This window comes from Ambystoma mexicanum, chromosome 6p (assembly GCF_040938575.1).
Source record: "Ambystoma mexicanum isolate Mex_15411 chromosome 6p, UKY_AmexF1_1, whole genome shotgun sequence".
Lineage (NCBI taxonomy): Eukaryota > Metazoa > Chordata > Amphibia > Caudata > Ambystomatidae > Ambystoma > Ambystoma mexicanum.
Window position 1 is genome coordinate 356,052,532 of NC_090935.1, and position 20,772 is coordinate 356,073,303.

At 53.4% G+C, this 20,772-nt stretch overlaps 1 protein-coding gene across 1 annotated transcript in view; it reads left to right on the top strand.

The window, feature by feature from the left end:
• The window catches only part of IL7R (interleukin 7 receptor), a 563,020-nt gene that overhangs the window by 159,392 nt on the left and 382,856 nt on the right, over positions 1–20,772 (top strand). Inside the window, exon 2 of the mRNA XM_069627128.1 lies at positions 7,470–7,617. Coding sequence (XP_069483229.1) covers positions 7,470–7,617 — 148 coding nt within the window. The remainder of the gene's footprint in view (positions 1–7,469; positions 7,618–20,772) is intronic.

Below are 20,772 nucleotides of genomic sequence, written 5' to 3' on the forward strand. Positions count from 1 at the left end.
GCACCCACGACAGGGCAATTACCGGGTCCAGCGGGGCCGGAATACCCCAGTAATTGCTCATTCGCGGGTGCCGGATTTTCTTGCCGGTATGGAGGTAGCCTTGCCTGTAAAACAATCATTTGATCATTTATTTTCATCAAGTCGTTTCTCAACTCTGCCATATCCCCTTCTATTCCCTCATCTCTCTTCTCATATCTGCTTTCTTTCATTTTTTCATTATGATACAATATATTGTCCCCTTTTATTGTTATCAATTCTTTCCTAGCTTTGCTCAGTTTGATAGCTTCCTCTCCTGAGATATGTGTTTCTTTCCATTTCTTCCTTATTTTCGTGTCTAATATATTTTCATTATTTTTCAATTTTGTGTACATTATTTTCTGACTATTCTGTTCTCAGATATGTTTTTTTTCCCTTTAATTCTATGGTCTAATCTCTACAGTATGTTCTTCTCTTTCCACGTTTTATTGTATTCTCCCCAATCTTTTTTCCTGCTATTGTTGTCTTTCCTTTTGTCATGAATTAGCCTATTCTTGTGATAAATACAAGCCATTGATGTCCCTACATATACCGCCTTTGATAAATCAACGTGGCATAGGAAGTATCTGGGTGGTGACTGACTATGGGGTATATATGTGGACTGGTGCACACTTCACATGAATAAATGAACAAAACCCGTTGGATACATTTGGCCCATGGGAAACAAAGGGTTAATATCAATGTCACTTTTCATAGCGCTTGGCGGTACTAAAACTTGACATGCTAATATAAAGCTGTCATCGAAGGAGATGGGGCCTGCAACATTCCGTTGCTTTCTCCTCATGCCTCAGAGACTCGAAGGCCACAGTTTAACTATAAACGAACCCACAGTGGTGGGGAAACACTGCATGCACTCCTCACAGGCAGGTCGAAGATTTTTAATCAAGTGAAAAAGGCAAAAGCCATCACATTGATTTGCATGTACGAATGCGCTTTAGAAAAGCAATGCAATTGAATGTTGCTTTGCCAAATTCTTTAACATGATAAAAATATGTTTTAAATCCGATAGCCCTTAAAGGGATAAATTACCAGAGTTTACAAGGATAGATGTTTTGAACTGAGCATCCAACCTGTTCACAATAAAATATCACAAATCAAAATGATGCACAGTAGAAATGTGTTTCAAATAAAATGTATATGAGTGAACACGCTTCTATAATCCAAAACAAAATCGTGATAAGAGATTAGAGATATGTTTTTAAACTAATAGTCAAAAAACTTTTCCCTCAAACAGATGGTATAGCGATATAACCTATATAAGTCACAAAGCGGACCCTGATAAGAAAGCAGAAGAAAAAAGACTCGAGATTCCTCGGTGCCCTGGCAGGCAGAGAGGTCCTTTAGAAGAGCAGCTGAGACAGATTATAGATTACAGCAGCTAGCGGCTTCAGGGAGAGTCCTTCCATCTACACATTCTGTATGTCACACGAGGCCCATTAGAAACATTTATAGCTTCTCATTTTTATTACAAAGACTTTGAAAGGCAAAGCATAAAAGATTTGAATCTCCTATGTTTTGAAATTAGCTCACTTACAGCTGTAGAGGTGTAAAAAATGAAGGACCCATCTGCATTTAAAAATAAGAGTAGTGAGCTTTGAAAAATAAAACCACAAAACAATTCTTATTTTCTAAGTCTGAATCAGAGGAGCCCGTTTTAATTATTACAAGTGTTCTCCAAGGTGAACTATGAGACAAGTAGCGTAATGCCTACACAAAATACTTAACTATATTCATAGACATATTAATAAGACGACTAGTTGGGGAATCTGGACTGAGCACAACACACATTTTGTTGCTGCACTACGTTTTGAGGAATATTTTTCATTTTAGAAGCAACTGAGGTGTTTTGTAGCAACTAGCAAGAATGTTTTATTGAGGTGATTCAAAATTGCAATACCATTGTTTTAGAAATCAATGCTAGCATTTAGTGAAATACAGAACATTGATGATAATTATTTAGCGAAGCATTGATGAATGACATAATATGATTTTACTGAATGCTAATGCTAATATTTAGACTACTAAGTTGAATTAAGCTGTTTTTAAATCAATACATTAAGTAATATCTAAATTGTGTTTTATTGAAGCCTCTGTGGTCTAAGTGACTTGACAAAGAGTTTAATGTTTATTATTATTATTTGCTAAGCAATAACCTACAAATAGAAATGGGCTCATGACAGGCTTATTAAGAGCTGCACTTGGCCCATTCATTCAAGGGGACTAACTCATGGTATAGCATGCTTTGTGGGAAGGAGTGGGCAGAATAATTCATCATGTACCCACTCTTTTTTTGACATTTGGTGTAGCAGAATTTTGCGTTTTAAACTGGGACGTAATTTGGGGGATGCCAGGGGTCGCAACTGCGACCTCGGAGGTCTTCCTTGCTACCCCTGTGGTCTCCCTTGCTACCCCTAAAAGAAATTAAAACAATCTTGGTTTTCTTTTTTTTCTTTTTTTTTTTACATTGAAGCTCCTGGCTGTGGCCTCTTTTTAAAAAAACAGGGGACTCATTAAAGGTTTTTTTCAGGCACACTTCAGGGCGTGAGTCACTGATTTAGTCTGTTCTTAAACACATCAAATCCACAATGCAGACAAAAACCTCAAAAAAGCATTTAAAGTAGAATAAGCATCCATTTTGGACTATGTATTTTGTTTTTCGCAAGTTGCAGTTATAACATGTTTTTTTCTGCCTCTGTCTCTGTTACATCATCACAAGACATTCCATCTCGGTGTCCTCGGTCACTTGACAAAATCCTTGTCCCTTAAAGCTTGTGTACAGTGTAGAAATATTTGCCCATAACACATAAAGTGGCCCTTGATTTCATTATGCCATAATTAATGCTTTGTTGTAATGTGTCTATCTTCCCTGCAATGCTGTTTGGGATGTTTGTTTGCATGTATGAGGTAACAAGTGAGGTAACAATTGCCCAGAGTACGGGATGCCATGTGAGTGCACTGCTTTCCCTGCGCTACTCTAAATTCTTTAATACACAGTTATGAACCCTCCCAATGGTATGTATTTTGCCAAGCTCTGAAGCCTGGAAAGTAGATCCACGCAGGCTTGACATATAGCCAATTTTGCACCAGACCTGCAGATGAACTGGCCTGCTGTTAAATCTCAGTTACCAGTTTAATGGTATCCACTACAGAGTGTAATTTGCTTTCTGTCTTTGAGAACATTTATACATGTAATTGCTCATTTTACTATAGCCCGTAAGATAGCTCAGTGGGTTGAGCACTCGCTGCTGCGATGTGTGTGTGTGATCTGCAGGTTGCAAGGCCCACTTAGACTTTCATCCTTCTGAGGTTGATAAATGAGTACCAACACAGGTTGGGTGATATTGTATGGATATGTGTTCTTCATAAACTAAAGCGCTTAAGCATAAGTGCTAAATAATAACACATTATTATCATTAGGCCTTGGACGTCTGCTTGCATTCACAGTAATTTGGTAATATGTGCCTATACACACTGATATTAATGATAGATATGGTGGTCCATTCTTGTATGTGATGTATATCACATTACAGTAATATTGTAACCATAGTGTACTTAGGAACAATGCTATGTGATGCCACTTCCAGTTTTGTCAGGGGGTGAAAGCTTGCGTTCTATCGCTTTCCGTGATGTCACTTTGGTGTGTGATGTCATCAGAGGTCAAGGGTCGTGTGATATCCCTTCTGCTACCCCTGGCATTTTGGTAAAATGACATCCCTGATTTTAACCATTGAGAAGACTTTTCTTCAAAACTGAGTTTTCAGAAAGACTGATAGGGTGAAGTCGGAACGAGAAGCCCAGGGTAATTAAGAATTATTTGTAATCTTCAAACTGGAAGTCGCCCCTTTTCTTCAGTTTAAGATAACCAAGGTTAAAAAACACCTCACCTTCATCATGCCTTGTCCATCCCTTTTGATTCCCTCCTCCCACAGTGCTTTGCTTTCCATCTATTGCATCAGTCTTTCTGACCCCCCTTCCTCTCGTTACTTTGCTTTTTGCCAGTTGTTTTCCTGACCCTCACTGTACCACCCTCAGAGGTGGACTGGCATTTGTGAATAAGGACATTTCCCCAACAGGGAGATGATTCTGAGCGCACAGTGACGCAGAGTGACGCAGAGTGACGCCAGAGCAGTGTCAATGGCATTCTCTCACTTCAGTACTGTCAGCATTTACAAGGGTGACCAACCAAGAAATCCTTTGTATCCACCCTGTCTGCCATGTCTCCCTGCATCTTTTATCTATTTGCTGCCTCCTTCCATCGAAAGGATACGACTATACGCTTTCTCTCCATCCCATCATGCCCCTGTTGCCTACCACTGCATCCTGAGCTACACACACTTGTACATAGAAAGTGCTCTCGTACGGATTTTAATTCAAAATGCCCTTTTAAATGCTCTTTAAAAGACACTTCCCTCGACTCAGTCTAAAGTGGATGGGGGCCTTCACTTAAAATACAGTGGTAGGGGGCTTTATTTCCACTGGTGTCCACCTTTCACACATGCCTCACTGCAATCTCTTCAGTTATTCATGAGCGGTTTTATTTTAGAGGACACTGGGCCTCATTCTGAGATTGGTGGTAGTCATGGCGCTGTTTGCGCCATCACTGCCACCAATAACGGGTCTGAGTCCGGTGTTGTTCAATGGGGACTTACCGGTGTAGTCCGACCCTGGCGGGACCGGTAAATCCCCATTGAACTAACCATTCCCAATTCCCATTTGAGCCCCTATAGGGCTCAATGGGAATGGGGAGGGCGCTAATAACGGGCTTGAGACCTGCAAACCCGTTATTAGCACCCTGGTCCCTTAGCGGGACCCGTAAGGGACGTGTAGTCAGACCACACGTTCCTTACGGTCCCGCCAAGGGACCTTGTAATAAGGCGGTAAGGGATTACCGGCACCGGTCTCCTTACCGGTGCCCAGTTTCCCTTACCGCCCACCTTGTAATGATCACCACTGTCAAGTGAATCACTTTCAAAGGCTCCAGAGTTGAGGATATAGGCAAAAATAGTCACAACGATGTAAACCGATTTGCAGCAGGTTTGTCAAGTGACGCAGTCAGTATTTGTGTCTAGGTTTCTTAGTCCTGTTCCCCGAGTTTCCAGTTTGACACCATTGACGATGCTCTGTGCTTATCTGTTTTCCGAAAGCTAAATTGGTTATGCGCGCTTTATAAAGAGACTTGCAAAGTACACAATTTATGCCAGAAATCAATCTGGGATTATCTACAAAAATACAGAGGAAAAGAGCACAACAGAACATATATTTCCACAAGATATTCCTGCAACCCAGCAAAGAGATGGGCAAGGCAAAGAACTCTTTGTCTACTATGTCTAGGAGCCTTTCTCTCCAGATTTCAAGAGGAATAAACTACATTAGAAAAATGATGGATTCACAGAGGTTTCCAAACTTTATTTAACATATTTACACAAAATTATAAAACATAAGAACATAGATGTGAGAATAGATTTGCAGGTACTACCATAGAATCGATTTCTACATAGCACATGCCACTACCAATTGCCATATTACATTACCATAAAATACCCACCCCCACATCACATTTCATCTATAAGCCATAGCAGAAACAACACAGTAGACAAAACAAACACCCCCCACCACCCAACCACCGATATCATTGTCACACCTACAGAGCAAGTCCTACACTTTAATAAACAAACTATTAAATGATCCCCACATTTCATCATATTCAATCTCTGTATCACCCTTCAGAGCTTGTGTTTTTTCGTACCATTAAAGTGTTCGCATATCTGATATCCAATTTTCATAGTGTGATTTTTTTCTAGATTTCCACGCCTTCATTTTATGCTTGATAGCCATCAACAATGCTCTATCAATCCAATCCAAAGAATCATATATATTGCCACTTCTACTATTAACCGAGAGAAATATTACTGACTTAAAAGTCCGAGGGAACAAATCATTCGCCACCAAATCTTAGGGTTGTACAATTACCTTTTTGTCATTTGCAAGGCACCTAATGTGAGCTGAAGTACTTGGGCCACAGTTAGGCAGAAACCACGCAGAAAGGAGTCTGGACCCAGGTAGGTAGAATATTGGAAGCTTTCTCTATTGTTACAGGATTCAGTTAGAAGGTAGGGCAGGAGATAATGGTAAACACATGTTTCTTGTCTGAGCTCCCATACGCGGGTCCACTAACTGTCACACCTGGAGTCCCAGGGTTCCACGTTCCATACTACCTCACATCTCATGCAAACATTCATACAAAGCAGGTGACCAAGTCACGACACGAGCCCTCTGCTGCTTGCTGGCCCAAGATCTACAAAGAGCATCGCTGATGAAGAAGTGGGAAGTGCGTGTGTTGTTTTTGGAAGCCTGGAGTTTCCTGTCAGCGCTCTTGATGGAGCGAGATGATTCTGGGGGAGGTTAAATAGGGACCTTGGGATGTCCACGCCTACAGATCATATATGGTATTTATTTTTTCGCCATTTTCATCTGTATTTATTCATATTGATTTTCAATCATTTGTTGTCTCATTTAATCTGTATTTCCTTCATGCATTTTTGCTCTCCAAGACAAACTGCACCTAGTATTTTTTACACATCCACTCAAATGAAAACAGACACAAACATGCTCTGCACTCATGCTGCTGTATTTTTTCCACGTGAAATCCACCACCTTTTTTTACTACATTGCTGCACGTGTCTCCTGATGACGTAAGACACGTCTTAACGGCAATTTAAAAAGCATCAAACAGAGGCATCAGCTCCTTGCTCCACAACGTCCATGCAATGCCATCCACCTGTCAGTCATCGCTCATAGAAATGGGCACCTCTTTTCCCCTTCTTTCTCTTGTTGCTAGTACCACCAGAAAACACATTGGACCTAATTCCCAGCACCTTTTTAAATAGGAGAAATGCTTTTGTTAATCAAGCCCATTGATTTCCATCTTTGCACATAAAAATCAGCAAAACGGATAACAGGGAGCCCTAAATGGGCAACCCGTTTGTCTTGGAAGCAAGACAACGCAGAGCAACACAGGTTCGAGTCCAGGCCCCGTGCTCAGAGACTGGTCTTCCGTATTAAGTGCTTATGTATTATAAAAGATGAATTCATGAATTCAGTAATTACTATTTGAATTGTGCTGACCAGCCTATGTTTCCATGGGAAGGAGTGTGCAAGCAGTTGCAGAAGGGTGGGCGGGCCTGGCATCTTCCCGCGACTCCCTAATCTCAGTGTTAGGGAAGTGTATTAATCTCTCCGTTTCCTTGTGGTTATTTTAATGCCAGAGGGGCGTGGAGGGGGGTCGAGCCTTGGGCCTTCTGTATCGCCAGGGCATCACTAATGTGTTCGTGTGCGTAGAGTTGAAAGTGCTTTTGCGTGAATACTCCCCCCCCCCCCCCCTAGAATATTTAGTTCCTCAGTAAAATGTTCATGTTCTATGCATTGCTTCCTAGGGCAACCGGAAGACCTTGAGACTGACAGCCAGGGATATGAATGCTTTCTGAAGGTGTTGCCATTGCCACCTGTTTCACCCGCTCATGAGCTGACTTGCTTTTTCAAGAACTACGAGGCTCACCACTCCAACCTAACCTTCAGAGCCTGGTAAGAATCCTTCACAAGAAATAATGATGTATATAACATGTAACTATATTGCACCGCCGGGATGTATATAAGTGACATATTGATCAGAGCATATACACTACAGCTTGGCCATCTTTCAATATTTGAATTGTTTTCATGTGTCCATTGTGTGTAATATGTAATCAGTGGATGTCCATTCCTACGCAGTTGTGTGCATAGAACCCCCTCCCCCCTAATCGATGGTCTTTGACCTCTACAGAGCCTCCTGCAGGCCAGCACTAGCCACGTCTTTTTGTGTTTTAAGATTGTATTCTTAATTGGAAAAAATACAAGGCAACAAAAGGAGTTGTAATATAGCAATGAGCAAGGGAATATCAAAGGTATAATCAAACGATAATAAAAACCAATCAGAGGCCTAGTATGAGAACAAGAAGCATGAGAATGAGAACTTCTGTTGTGAATAAGGGTGGGGGAGACACGACATACACTAAGAACAGAAAAATAACAGCACATGAACGCAAGGAAGGGTGGAAGTAAGGGGAAGGAGAGTGGGGACCTAGTGCAAACATTGGTATAGCAAGAAGACCATCATACAGGATTTTGACAAGTTAAGAATTCAGTGAACTGTTTCCATTTGAGTTCATGTTCAGATAATAGAGACAGGGTGGTGGTGTTACACCTCTTCAATCTATGGATGTTAGAAACTGAGTTCCACCACATTTTGTGATTCAACGTATCCAAGTTTTTCCAGTTAGATGTTAGGGTTTTGATGGCTATTAACATAAATAGGACAAGCAAGTAGCAATCTTTTTACAGTAATGTCATCATTAAAAGAAACACTTCCCAAAATGAGAACCTCTGGTTGAAATTCGTATTGCATTTTGAAGATATCTTTCAGAACCTTCCATATTTTAAGCCAAAAAGAGTGAACAAATTTACATTCTAGCCTCATATGCCTAAATGATCCTAGAGGTTGCAGGCAGCTCCAGCAGTTATCGTTTTGTATAAGGCCACATTTAAATAGCGACGAGGGGGTAACAAAGACTCTGTGATGGAAGAAAAATAGGGTTTGTAGGTGACTTTGGACATGTCATACCATAATTTAGGCCATTGTAGCGGATTGTCCAGGAGAGCACAGTCGTGCTGCCACGCCACGTAGCCATCCTCCACTTTTTCCATATAGGAGTTCTCAACGAAGGATTTATAAAACATGGAGCCAGAGATATTAGAATTTTGCAATAATTGTAACCCCACAGAATTAAGAAAAATATCTGTACTAATCATTGAATTATAGTTATCCATCATTGCATCAATGATGAATACGAATTGGTGCAAAAAGGAAATCGGAGCATGAAACTGGGTTGCAAATTGATGAAAAGAAATAGGACTATCTTGTACAAATAATTGATTTATATATTTAATACCAAGAGAGAGCCATGGTTTCCCAAAAATTGACCTCTTTTTAATTTTAATTAACGGGTTAAACCATATGTATGACGAGATATACTGGGAGGGCTTGAGGGTGTTTGAAAACAAATATGTTCTAAGATATTGAGCAGATACGATAGTAGTGGTACATTTGATAAATCTGATTTTGGTCTTGATAAGGTGGCAATCGTCAAGATCTACAGGGTGGACCATGGCTCTCTCTAGACACAACCAGTGGGGCACATCATTCGATCGCTCAGAGGAGAACCATATCTATTCCTGTTTAAGAGTAAAAGTAATGTGATCTTTTTTTAAATCTGGAAATCCAACACCCCCAGATACCAGTAATTTCTTGAGTTTATATAGAGAAGTTCTGTGTCTCTTTCTCCCCCAGAATAATTTAGCCAAACAGGAATCTATAGATTTAAAAAAGAATGAAAGAAGGGGAATTGGTAGCATAGAAAGAGAGTATAGAATGATTGGAGACATCATCATTTTAATAGATTTGAGTGTACCCCACCAAGTAAAGGAGGGACCACGAGTTTGTCAGTTCATTTATTTTACATAGAATAGATTATGTATTACATTTGGTAATATTTTTAATAGAGGCAGAGAAATTAATGCCGAGATGTTTGATGCCATTAAGACAGCAGGTCATGCCAGAGGACTGAAAATAAGATGTATAGTACAATGTACAAATTAACAAGGGGGGTCCTGGGAGTCCCTCTGCTAGACATTAGTCCTGGTTATGAGAGACTTACTCAGATTCTTTAGCTCACTATCTTTCACAGAGAAGAAATATCCCAAACATATCAGTCTTTGTCCTGCCCTGAGGCAGTCCAGCACCGAAATGCTAGGAAATTCTCCTCTGAACAAGAGTACCAACACCAACCCCAGACACGTGTTTCGGTCTGGTTGGACCTCATCAGTAGGGTGGAGCTGTGCCTCTCTAAGAATAGTGAGCAAGGGGTCCACGTCTGGATTCCCCTAGTAGCTTAGAGTGAGACCCAAAATTACTTAAATATGCAAATTAACAAGGGGGGGTCCTGGGAGTCCCTCTGCCAGACATTAGTCCTGGTTATGAGAGACTTACCCAGATTCTTTAGCTCACTATTTTTCACATAGAAGAAATATCCCAACCATATCAGTCTTTGTCCTGCCCTGGGGCAGTCCAGCATCGAAGTGCTAGGCAATTCTCCTCTGAACAAGAGTACCAACAGCAACCCCAGACACGTGTTTCGGTCTGGTTGGACCTCATCAATAGGGTGGAGCTGTGCCTCTCTAAAAATAGTGAGCAAGGGGTCCACGTCTGTATTCCCCTAGTAACTTAGAGTGAGACCCAAAGTTATTTAAAAATGCAAATTAACAAGGGGGGTCCTGGGAAGTCGCTCTGCCAGACATTAGTCCTGGTTACAAGAGGCTTACCCATATTCTTTAGCTCACTATCTTTCACAGAGAAGAAATATCCCAAACATATCAGTCTTTGGCCCTCATTACAACGCAGGCGTTAAGGGTTTAACGGCGCCATCGGTGCCGTTAACCCTTAACGCCTGATTACAAGTGTCCCTTTGCGGGTTGGTGTTTAACACCTGGTTTTAGCAGGCGTTAAAAATCCAACCCGCAAAGGGACTTTGGAGCTAATTACAGCACCGTAATTCACGGTGCCGTAATTAGCGCCTTCCCCATTCCCATTATGGCCTATGGGGGCAAAAATGGGAATGGGGAAGGGCAAATGGTGAATGGGGAATTACTGCCCCACTCACCTTGGAATGGGGCGGTAATTCCGCCATCCACCATCGCGGAATCGTAACCTTAGCGGCATGGACCATGGTGCTAATAGCACCATGGTCCTCCGCCAAGGTTGTAATGAGGGCCTTTGTCCTGCCCTGGGGCAGTCCAGCACCGAAATGCTAGGCAATTCTCCTCTGAACAAGAGTATCACCAGCAACCCCAGACACGTGTTTCGGTCTGGTTGGAGCTCATCAGTAGGCACAGCTACACCCTCCTGATGACAGGGCAGGACAAAGACTGATATGCTTAGGATATTTCTCCTCTGTGAAAGATTGTGAACTAATGACTCTGGGTAAGGCTCTTGTAAACCAGGACTCATGTCTGGCATAGAGTCTCCCAGGACCCCCCTTGTTATTTGCATAGTACAGTGTACATTAAGAGGTAGGGTTTCTGATTTGTCTGTGTTAATGTTATATCCTAATGCTAAGGAGAATTGGGAGATGAGGTTTAGAAGATGTGGCAAGGACTTGTCTGGATGTTTAAGGAATAATAACACATCATCTGTGTATGCTGCAGATTTGATCTGTGTGTCACCACTCTGTATACTTTTTATGTACTTATTTTGTCTAATTCCTTCAAGAAGGGGCTCAAGAACTAATATGAAAAGGAGTGGGGATAGGGGGCATCCTTGGCGAGTGCCCCTGAATTGGGGTAATATGGGGACAGTTAGCCATTAATAAAGATAGCTGTTTTAGGATTTTAATAGAGTATTTTAATCATGGAGAGAAAAGGGGTTTCAAAGCCATGCCACTTCAGAGCCTCAAACATATAGGGGTCGATTCATGGAAATAATGTGCGCCGAAAATTACCGCGCAGAGGTGCCAAAACGTGCGAATCGCAGTAAAAGTGTGAAAATCGCAGTGCAAGTGCGAAAATCGCAGGGAAACCAGGCAACATCCATTCATGGAAGTCCGTGCGCGAGAAAAACATTCGATGTGCGCTAAAAATGTGCGGCGCGCACGCCGGCGCACAGGTCATCCAACAGCGTGCGCCACGGCCACTGCGAAATCGCACATAGCGTGGCGCACATCACAAAAGTAGGTGGAACACGGGGCGTAACACTCGGAATGGGGAACAACGGGTGAAAATATGGGCGTCACGGGGGAAGTACAGGAGGCAAGTGCGCGGAACGCCCACACGCTCGCCTACAACCCGTATTCATGGAATCGAATAGGGCAAACCAGCGCACGGTCAAAGACGCGCACAGGGCCAAACAAGTACGCCACAAGAAAGCAGGCGGTAGCGCCCCTGCGACTAAAAAAAATGTGCGCCAAAATGTGCGCTAACAAAAAGCACCCATATACAGCCATGATGAATGGGCCATACAGTGGCCCTCTAGGAAAAATGAGGTGCAAAGGGGCATCGACAAACACAGACACCCGCTGTGTGAAAAATAGTATGTGCGCGTGTTCCTGGGTGCGCGGGAAGTTCCACACGCGATTGGCATGGGTACGTGTTCTTTGGGGTGCGCGGGAAGTTCCACACGCGATTAGCTTGGGTACGTGTACTACGGGGTGCGCGGGAAGTTCCACACGCGATTGGCCTGGGTAGGTGTACTTCGGGGTGCGCGGGAAGTTCCACACGCGATTGACCTGGGTACGTGTACTTCGGGGTGCGCGGGAAGTTCCACACGCGATTGGCCTGGGTACGTGTAGTCCGAGGTACGCGGGAAGATTCACACGCAATTTCAGCAGGGTATGTGTATTTCGGTGGTGCCGGGGAATGCTACACGTGATTTTGCCATGTGGGTCCTCCCAGGTGTTCCCTCTACACCCTCCATGGCCCCTGCAGGCAGCCCACACCACAGGGTACTACCCTGCACCCCTGCTCATGTCCCACAGGCAACCCATCCATCATGGCCATGCCCACCAGCCAACCCACATGTCACCTTGCACTACTGATCACCAACACATGTCTCCCATCACCCCAACCCCCAGCCACAAGGGGCAGCCTCCACCAGGCCCCCACTCATGTCTCCCACCACCCCCACCCCCCAGCAGTGCAGGGGCAGCCTCCACCAGGCCCCCACTCATGTCCCCTATCACCGCCACCCCCCAGCCACCAGGGGCAGCCTCCACCAGGCCCCCACCCATGTATACCACCACCCCCACCCCCCAGCAGTGCAGGGACAGCCTCCACCAGGCCCCCACTCATGTCTACCACCACCCCCACCCCCCAGCCACCAGGTGCAGCCTCCACCAGACCCCCACTCATGTCTCCCATCACCCCCACCCCCCAGCAGTGCAGGGGCAGCCTCCACCAGGCCCCCACTCATGTCTCCCTGCACCCCTACCCCCCAGCAGTGCAGGGGCAGCCTCCACCAGGCCCCCACTCATGTCTCCCATCACCCCCACCCCTCAGCAGTGCAGGGGCAGCCTCCACCAGGCCCCCACTTATGTCTCCCATCACCCCACCCCCCAGCAGTGCAGGGGCAGCCTCCACCAGGCCCCCACTCATGTCCAACTCATGTCTCCCTGCACCCCCACCCCCCCCAGGGGCAGCCTCCACCAGGCCCCCACCCATGTCTACCACCACCCCCACCCACCAGCAGTGCAGGGGCAGCCTCCACCAGGCCACCACTCATGTCTCCCATCACCCCCACCCCCCAGCAGTGCAGGGGCAGCCTCCACCAGGCCCCCACTCATGTCCAACTCATGTCTCCCTGCACCCCCACCCCCCAGCCACCAGGGGCAGCCTCCTCCAGGCCCCCACTCATGTTTACCACCACCCCCACCCCCAGCAGTGCAGGGGCAGCCTCCACCAGGCCCCCACCCATGTCTACCACCACCCCCACCCCCCAGCAGTGCAGGGCTGCCTCCACCAGGCCCCCACTCATGTCTCCCATCACCCCCACCCCCCAGCAGTGCAGGGGCAGCCTCCACCAGGCCCCCACTCATGTCCAACTCATGTCTCACTGCAACCCACCCCCCAGCCACCAGGGGCAGCCTCCACCAGGCCCCCACTCATGTCTCCCATCACCCCACCCCCCAAGCAGTGCAGGGGCAGCCTCCACCAGGCCCCCACCCATGTCTACCATCACCCTCACCCCCCAGCAGTGCAGGGGCAGCCTCCACCAGGCCCCCACTCATGTCTCCCATCACCCCCACGCCCCTGCAGTGCAGGGGCCGCCACCACCAGGCCCCCACTCATGTCCAACACATGTCTCCCTGCACCCCCACCCCCAGCCACCACGGGCAGCCTCCACCAGGCCCCCACTCATGTTTACCACCACCCCCACCCACGGCAGTGCAGGGGCAGCCTCCACCAGCCCCCCACCCATGTCTACCACCACCACACCCCCCAGCAGTGCAGGGCTGCCTCCACCAGGCCCCCACTCATGTCTCCCATCACCCCCACCCCCAAGCAGTGCAGGGGCAGCCTCCACCAGGCCCCCACTCATGTCTCCCATCACCCCCACCCCCCAGCAGTGCAGGGGCAGCCTCCACCAGGCCCCCACTCACATCTACCACCACCCCCACCCCCCAGCCACCAGGGGCAGCCTCCACCAGGCCCCCACCCATGTCTACCACCACACCCACCCCCCAGCAGTGCAGGGGCAGCCTCAACCAGGCCCCCACTTACGCCTACCACCACCCCCAGCAGTGCAGGGCAGCCTCCACCAGGCCCCCACTCATGTCTCCCATCACCCCCACCCCCCAGCCACCAGGGGCAGCCTCCACCAGGCCCCCACTCATGTCTCCCATCACCCCCACCCCCCAGCAACCAGGGGCAGCCTCCACCAGGCCCCCACCCATGTCTACCACCACGCCCACCCCCCAGCAGTGCAGGGGCAGCCTCCACCAGGCCCCCACTTATGCCTACCACCACCCCCACCCCCCAGCAGAGCAGGGGCAGCCTCCACCAGGCCCCCACTCATGTCTCCCATCACCCCCACCCCCCAGCCACCAGGGGCAGCCTCCACCAGGCCCCCACTCATGTCTCCCATCACCCCCACCCCCCAGCAACCAGGGGCAGCCTCCACCAGGCCCCCACTCACGTCTACCACCACCCCCACCCCCCAGCCACCAGGGGCAGCCTCCACCAGGCCCCCACCCATGTCTACCACCACCCCCACCCCCCAGCAGTGCAGGGGCAGCCTCCACCAGGCTCCCACTCATGTCTACCACCACGCCCACCCCCCAGCCACCAGGGGCAGCCTCCACCAGGCCCCCACTCATGTCTACCATCACCCCCACCCCACAGCAGTGCAGGGGCAGCCTCCACGAGGCTCCCACACATGTCCCCCTGCACCCCCACTCCCAGCCACCAGGGCAGCCTCCACCAGGCCCCCACTCATGTCTCCCATCACCCCACCCCCAGCAGTGCAGGGGCAGCCTCTACCAGGCCCTCACTCATGTCTCCCTGCTCCCCCACCCCCAGCAGTGCAGGGGCAGCCTCCACCAGGCCCCCACTCATGTCTCCCATCACCCCCACCCCCAGCAGTGCAGAGGCAGCCTCCACCAGGCCCCCACTCATGTCTCCCATCACCCCCACCCCCCAGCCACCAGGGGCAGCCTCCACCAGGCCCCCAATCATGTCTCCCATCACCCCCAACCCCCAGCAGTGCAGGGGCAGCCTCCACCAGGCCCCCGCGTATGTCTCCCATCACCCCCACCCCCCAGCAGTGCAGGGGCAGCCTCCACCAGGCCACCACTCATGTCCAACTCATGTCTCCCTGCACCCCCACCCCCCCAGCCACCAGGGGCAGCCTCCACCAGGCCCTCACCCATGTCTACCACCACCCCCACCCACCAGCAGTGCAGGGGCAGCCTCCACCAGGCCCCCCTCATGTCTCCCATCACCCCCACCCCCCAGCAGTGCAGGGGCAGCCTCCACCAGGCCCCCACTCTTGTCTCCCATCACCCCCACCCCCCAGCAGTGCAGGGGCAGCCTCCACCAGGCCCCCACTCATGTCCAACTCATGTCTCACTGCACTCCCACCCCCCAGCCACCAGGGGCAGCCTCCACCAGGCCCCCACCCATGTCTACCATCACCCTCATCCCCCAGCAGTGCAGGGGCAGCCTCCACCAGGCCCCACTCATGTCTCCCATCACCCCGACGCCCCAGCAGTGCACGGGCAGCCTCCACCAGGCCCCCACTCATGTCTCCCATCACCCCCACACCCCAGCCACCAGGGGCAGCCTCCCCCAGGCCCCCACTCACGTCTACCACCACCCCCACCCCCCCAGCCACCAGGGGCAGCCTCCACCAGGCCCCCACCCATGTCTACCACCACGCCCACCCCCCAGCAGTGCAGGGGCAGCCTCCACCAGGCCCCCACTTATGCCTACCACCACCCCCACCCCCCAGCAGTGCAGGGGCAGCCTCCACCAGGCCCCCACTCATGTCTCCCATCACCCCCACCCCGCAGCCACCAGGGGCAGCCTCCACCAGGCCCACACTCATGTCTCCCATCACCCCTACCCCCCAGCCACCAGGGGCAGCCTCCACCAGGCCCCCACTCACGTCTACCACCACCCCCCAGCCACCAGGGGCAGCCTCCACCAGGCCCCCACCCATGTCTACCACCACCCCACCCCCCAGCAGTGCAGGGGCAGCCTCCACCAGGCTCCCACTCATGTCTACCACCACCCCCACCCCCCAGCCACCAGGGGCAGCCTCCACCAGGCCCCCACTCATGTCTCCCATCACCCCCACCCCCCAGCAGTGCAGGGGCAGCCTCCACCAGGCTCCCACACATGTCCCCCTGCACCCCCACCCCCCCACCCCCAGCCACCAGGGGCAGCTTCCACCAGGCCCCCACTCATGTCTCCCATCACCCCCACCCCCCAGCCACCAGGGGCAGCCTCCACCAGGCCCCCACTCATGTCCAACTCATGTCTCCCTGCACCCCCACCCCCCAGCCACCAGGGGCAGCCTCCACCAGGCCCCCACTCATGTTTACCACCACCCCCACCCCCAGCAGTGCAGGGCTGCCTCCACCAGGCCCCCACTCATGTCTCCCATCACCCCCACCCCCCAGCAGTGCAGGGGCAGCCTCCACCAGGCCCCCACTCATGTCTCCCATCACCCCCAGCCCCCAGCAGTGCAGGGGCAGCCTCCACCAGGCTCCCACTCATGTCTACCACCACCCCCACCCCCCAGCCACCAGGGGCAGCCTCCACCAGGCCCCCACTCATGTCTCCCATCACCCCCACCCCCCAGCAGTGCAGGGGCAGCCTCCACCAGGCTCCCACACATGTCCCCCTGCACCCCCACCCCCAGCCACCAGGGGCAGCCTCCACCAGGCCCCCACTCATGTCTCCCATCACCCCCACCCCCCAGCCACCAGGGGCAGCCTCCACCAGGCCCCCACTCATGTCCAACTCATGTCTCCCTGCACCCCCACCCCCCAGCCACCAGGGGCAGCCTCCACCAGGCCCCCACTCATGTTTACCACCACCCCCACCCCCAGCAGTGCAGGGCTGCCTCCACCAGGCCCCCACTCATGTCTCCCATCACCCCCACCCCCCAACAGTGCAGGAGCAGCATCCACCAGGCTCCCACACATGTCCCCCGGCACCCCCACCCCCCAGCCACCAGGGGCAGCTTCCACCAGGCCCCACTCATCTCTCCCATCACCCCCACCCCCCAGCCACCAGGGGCAGCCTCCACCAGGCCCCCACTCATGTCTCCCATCACCCCCACCCCCAGCCACCAGGGGCAGCCTCCCCCAGGCCCCCACTCACGTCTACCACCACCCCCACCCTCCAGCCACCAGGGGCAGCCTCCACCAGGCCCCCACCCATGTCTACCACCACGCCCACCCCCCAGCAGTGCAGTGGCAGCCTCCACCAGGCCCCCACTCATGTCTCCCATCACCCCCACCCCCCAGCAGTGCAGGGGCAGCCTCCACCAGGCCCCCACTCATGTCTCCCATCACCCCCACCCCCCAACAGTGCAGGAGCAGCATCCACCAGGCCCCCACTCATGTCTCCCATCACCCCCACCCCCCAGCCACCAGGGGCAGCCTCCACCAGGCCCCCACTCATGTCTCCCATCACCCCCACCCCCCAGCCACCAGGGGCAGCCTCCCCCAGGCCCCCACTCACGTCTACCACCACCCCCACCCCCCAGCCACCAGGGGCAGCCTCCACCAGGCCCCCACCCATGTCTACCACCACGCCCACCCCCCAGCAGTGCAGGGGCAGCCTCCACCAGGCCCCCACTTATGCCTACCACCACCCCCACCCCCCAGCAGTGCAGGGGCAGCCTCCACCAGGCCCCCACTCATGTCTCCCATCACCCCCACCCCCCAGCCACCAGGGGCAGCCTCCACCAGGCCCCCACTCATGTCTCCCATCACCCCCACCCCCCAGCCACCAGGGGCAGCCTCCCCCAGGCCCCCACTCACGTCTACCACCACCCCCACCCCCCAGCCACCAGGGGCAGCCTCCACCAGGCCCCCACCCATGTCTACCACCACGCCCACCCCCCAGCAGTGCAGGGGCAGCCTCCACCAGGCCCCCACTCACGTCTACCACCACCCCCACCCCCCAGCCACCAGGGGCAGCCTCCACCAGGCCCCCACCCATGTCTACCACCACGCCCACCCCCCAGCAGTGCAGGGGCAGCCTCCACCAGGCCCCCACTTATGCCTACCACCACCCCCACCCCCCAGCAGTGCAGGGCTGCCTCCACCTGGCCCCCACTCATGCCCCCCAACACCCCCACCCCCCAGCAGTGCAGGGGCAGCCTCCACCAGGCCCCCACTCATGTCCAACTCATGTCTCACTGCACCCCCACCCCCCAGCCACCAGGGGCAGCCTCCACCAGGCCCCCACTCATGTCTCCCATCACCCCACCCCCCAGCAGTGCAGGGGCAGCCTCCACCAGGCCCCCACCCATGTCTACCATCACCCTCACCCCCCAGCAGTGCAGGGGCAGCCTCCACCAGCCCCCCACTCATGTCTCCCATCACCCCCACGCCCCTGCAGTGCAGGGGCAGCCTCCACCAGGCCCCCACTCATGTCCAACTCATGTCTCCCTGCACCCCCACCCCCCAGCCACCAGGGGCAGCCTCCACCAGGCCCCCACTCATGTTTACCACCACCCCCACCCCCAGCAGTGCAGGGCTGCCTCCACCAGGCCCCCACTCATGTCTCCCATCACCCCCACCCCCCAGCAGTGCAGGGGCAGCCTCCACCAGGCCCCCACTCATGTCTCCCATCACCCCCACCCCCCAACAGTGCAGGAGCAGCATCCACCAGGCCCCCACTCATGTCTCCCATCACCCCCACCCCCCAGCCACCAGGGGCAGCCTCCACCAGGCCCCCACTCATGTCTCCCATCACCCCCACCCCCCAGCCACCAGGGGCAGCCTCCCCCAGGCCCCCACTCACGTCTACCACCACCCCCACCCCCCAGCCACCAGGGGCAGCCTCCACCAGGCCCCCACCCATGTCTACCACCACGCCCACCCCCCAGCAGTGCAGGGGCAGCCTCCACCAGGCCCCCACTTATGCCTACCACCACCCCCACCCCCCAGCAGTGCAGGGGCAGCCTCCACCAGGCCCCCACTCATGTCTCCCATCACCCCCACCCCGCAGCCACCAGGGGCAGCCTCCACCAGGCCCCCACTCATGTCTCCCATCACCCCTACCCCCCAGCCACCAGGGGCAGCCTCCACCAGGCCCCCACTCACGTCTACCACCACCCCCACCCCCCAGCCACCAGGGGCAGCCTCCACCAGGCCCCCACCCATGTCTACCACCACCCCCACCCCTCAGCAGTGCAGGGGCAGCCTCCACCAGGCTCCCACTCATGTCTACCACCACCCCCACCCCCCAGCCACCAGGGGCAGCCTCCACCAGGCCCCCACTCATGTCTCCCATCACCCCCACCCCTCAGCAGTGCAGGGGCAGCCTCCACCAGGCCCCCACTCATGTCTCCCATCACCCCCACCCCCCAGCCACCAGGGGCAGCCTCCACCAGGCCCCCACTCATGTCTCCCATCACCCCCACCCCTCAGCAGTGCAGGGGCAGCCTCCACCAGGCCCCCACTCATGTCTCCCATCACCCCCACCCCCCAGCCACCAGGGGCAGCCTCCACCAGGCCCCCACTCATGTCCAACTCATGTCTCCCTGCACCCCCACCCCCCAGCCACCAGGGGCAACCTCCACCAGGCCCCCCCTCATGTTTACCACCACCCCCACCCCCAGCAGTGCAGGGCTGCCTCCACCAGGACCCCACTCATGTCTCCCATCACCCCCACCCCCCAGCAGTGCAGGGGCAGCCTCCACCAGGCCCCCACTCATGTCTCCCATCACCCCCACCCCCCAACAGTGCAGGAGCAGCATCCACCAGGCTCCCACACATGTCCCCCGGCACCCCCACCCTCCAGCCACCAGGGGCAGCTTCCACCAGGCCCCCACTCATGTCTCCCATCACCCCCACCCCCCAGCCACCAGGGGCAGCCTCCACCAGGCCCCCACTCATGTCTCCCATCACCCCCACCCCCAGCCACCAGGGGCAGCCTCCCCCAGGCCCCCACTCACGTCTACCACCACCCCCACCCCCCAGCCACCAGGGGCAGCCTCCACCAGGCCCCCACCCATGTCTACCACCACGCCCACCCCCCAGCAGTGCAGGGGCAGCCTCCACCAGGCCCCCACTTATGCCTACCACCACCCCCACCCCCCAGCAGTGCAGTGGCAGCCTCCACCAGGCCCCCACTCATGTCTCCCATCACCCCCACCCCGCAGCCACCAGGGGCAGCCTCCACCAGGCCCCCACTCATGTCTCCCATCACCCCCACCCCCCAGCCACCAGGGGCAGCCTCCACCAGGCCCCCACTCACGTCTACCACCACCCCCACCCCCAGCCACCAGGGGTAGCCTCCACCAGGCCCCCACCCATGTCTACCACCACCCCCACCCCCCAGCAGTGCAGGGGCAGCCTCCACCAGGCTCCCACTCATGTCTACCACCACCCCCACCCCCCAGCCACCAGGGGC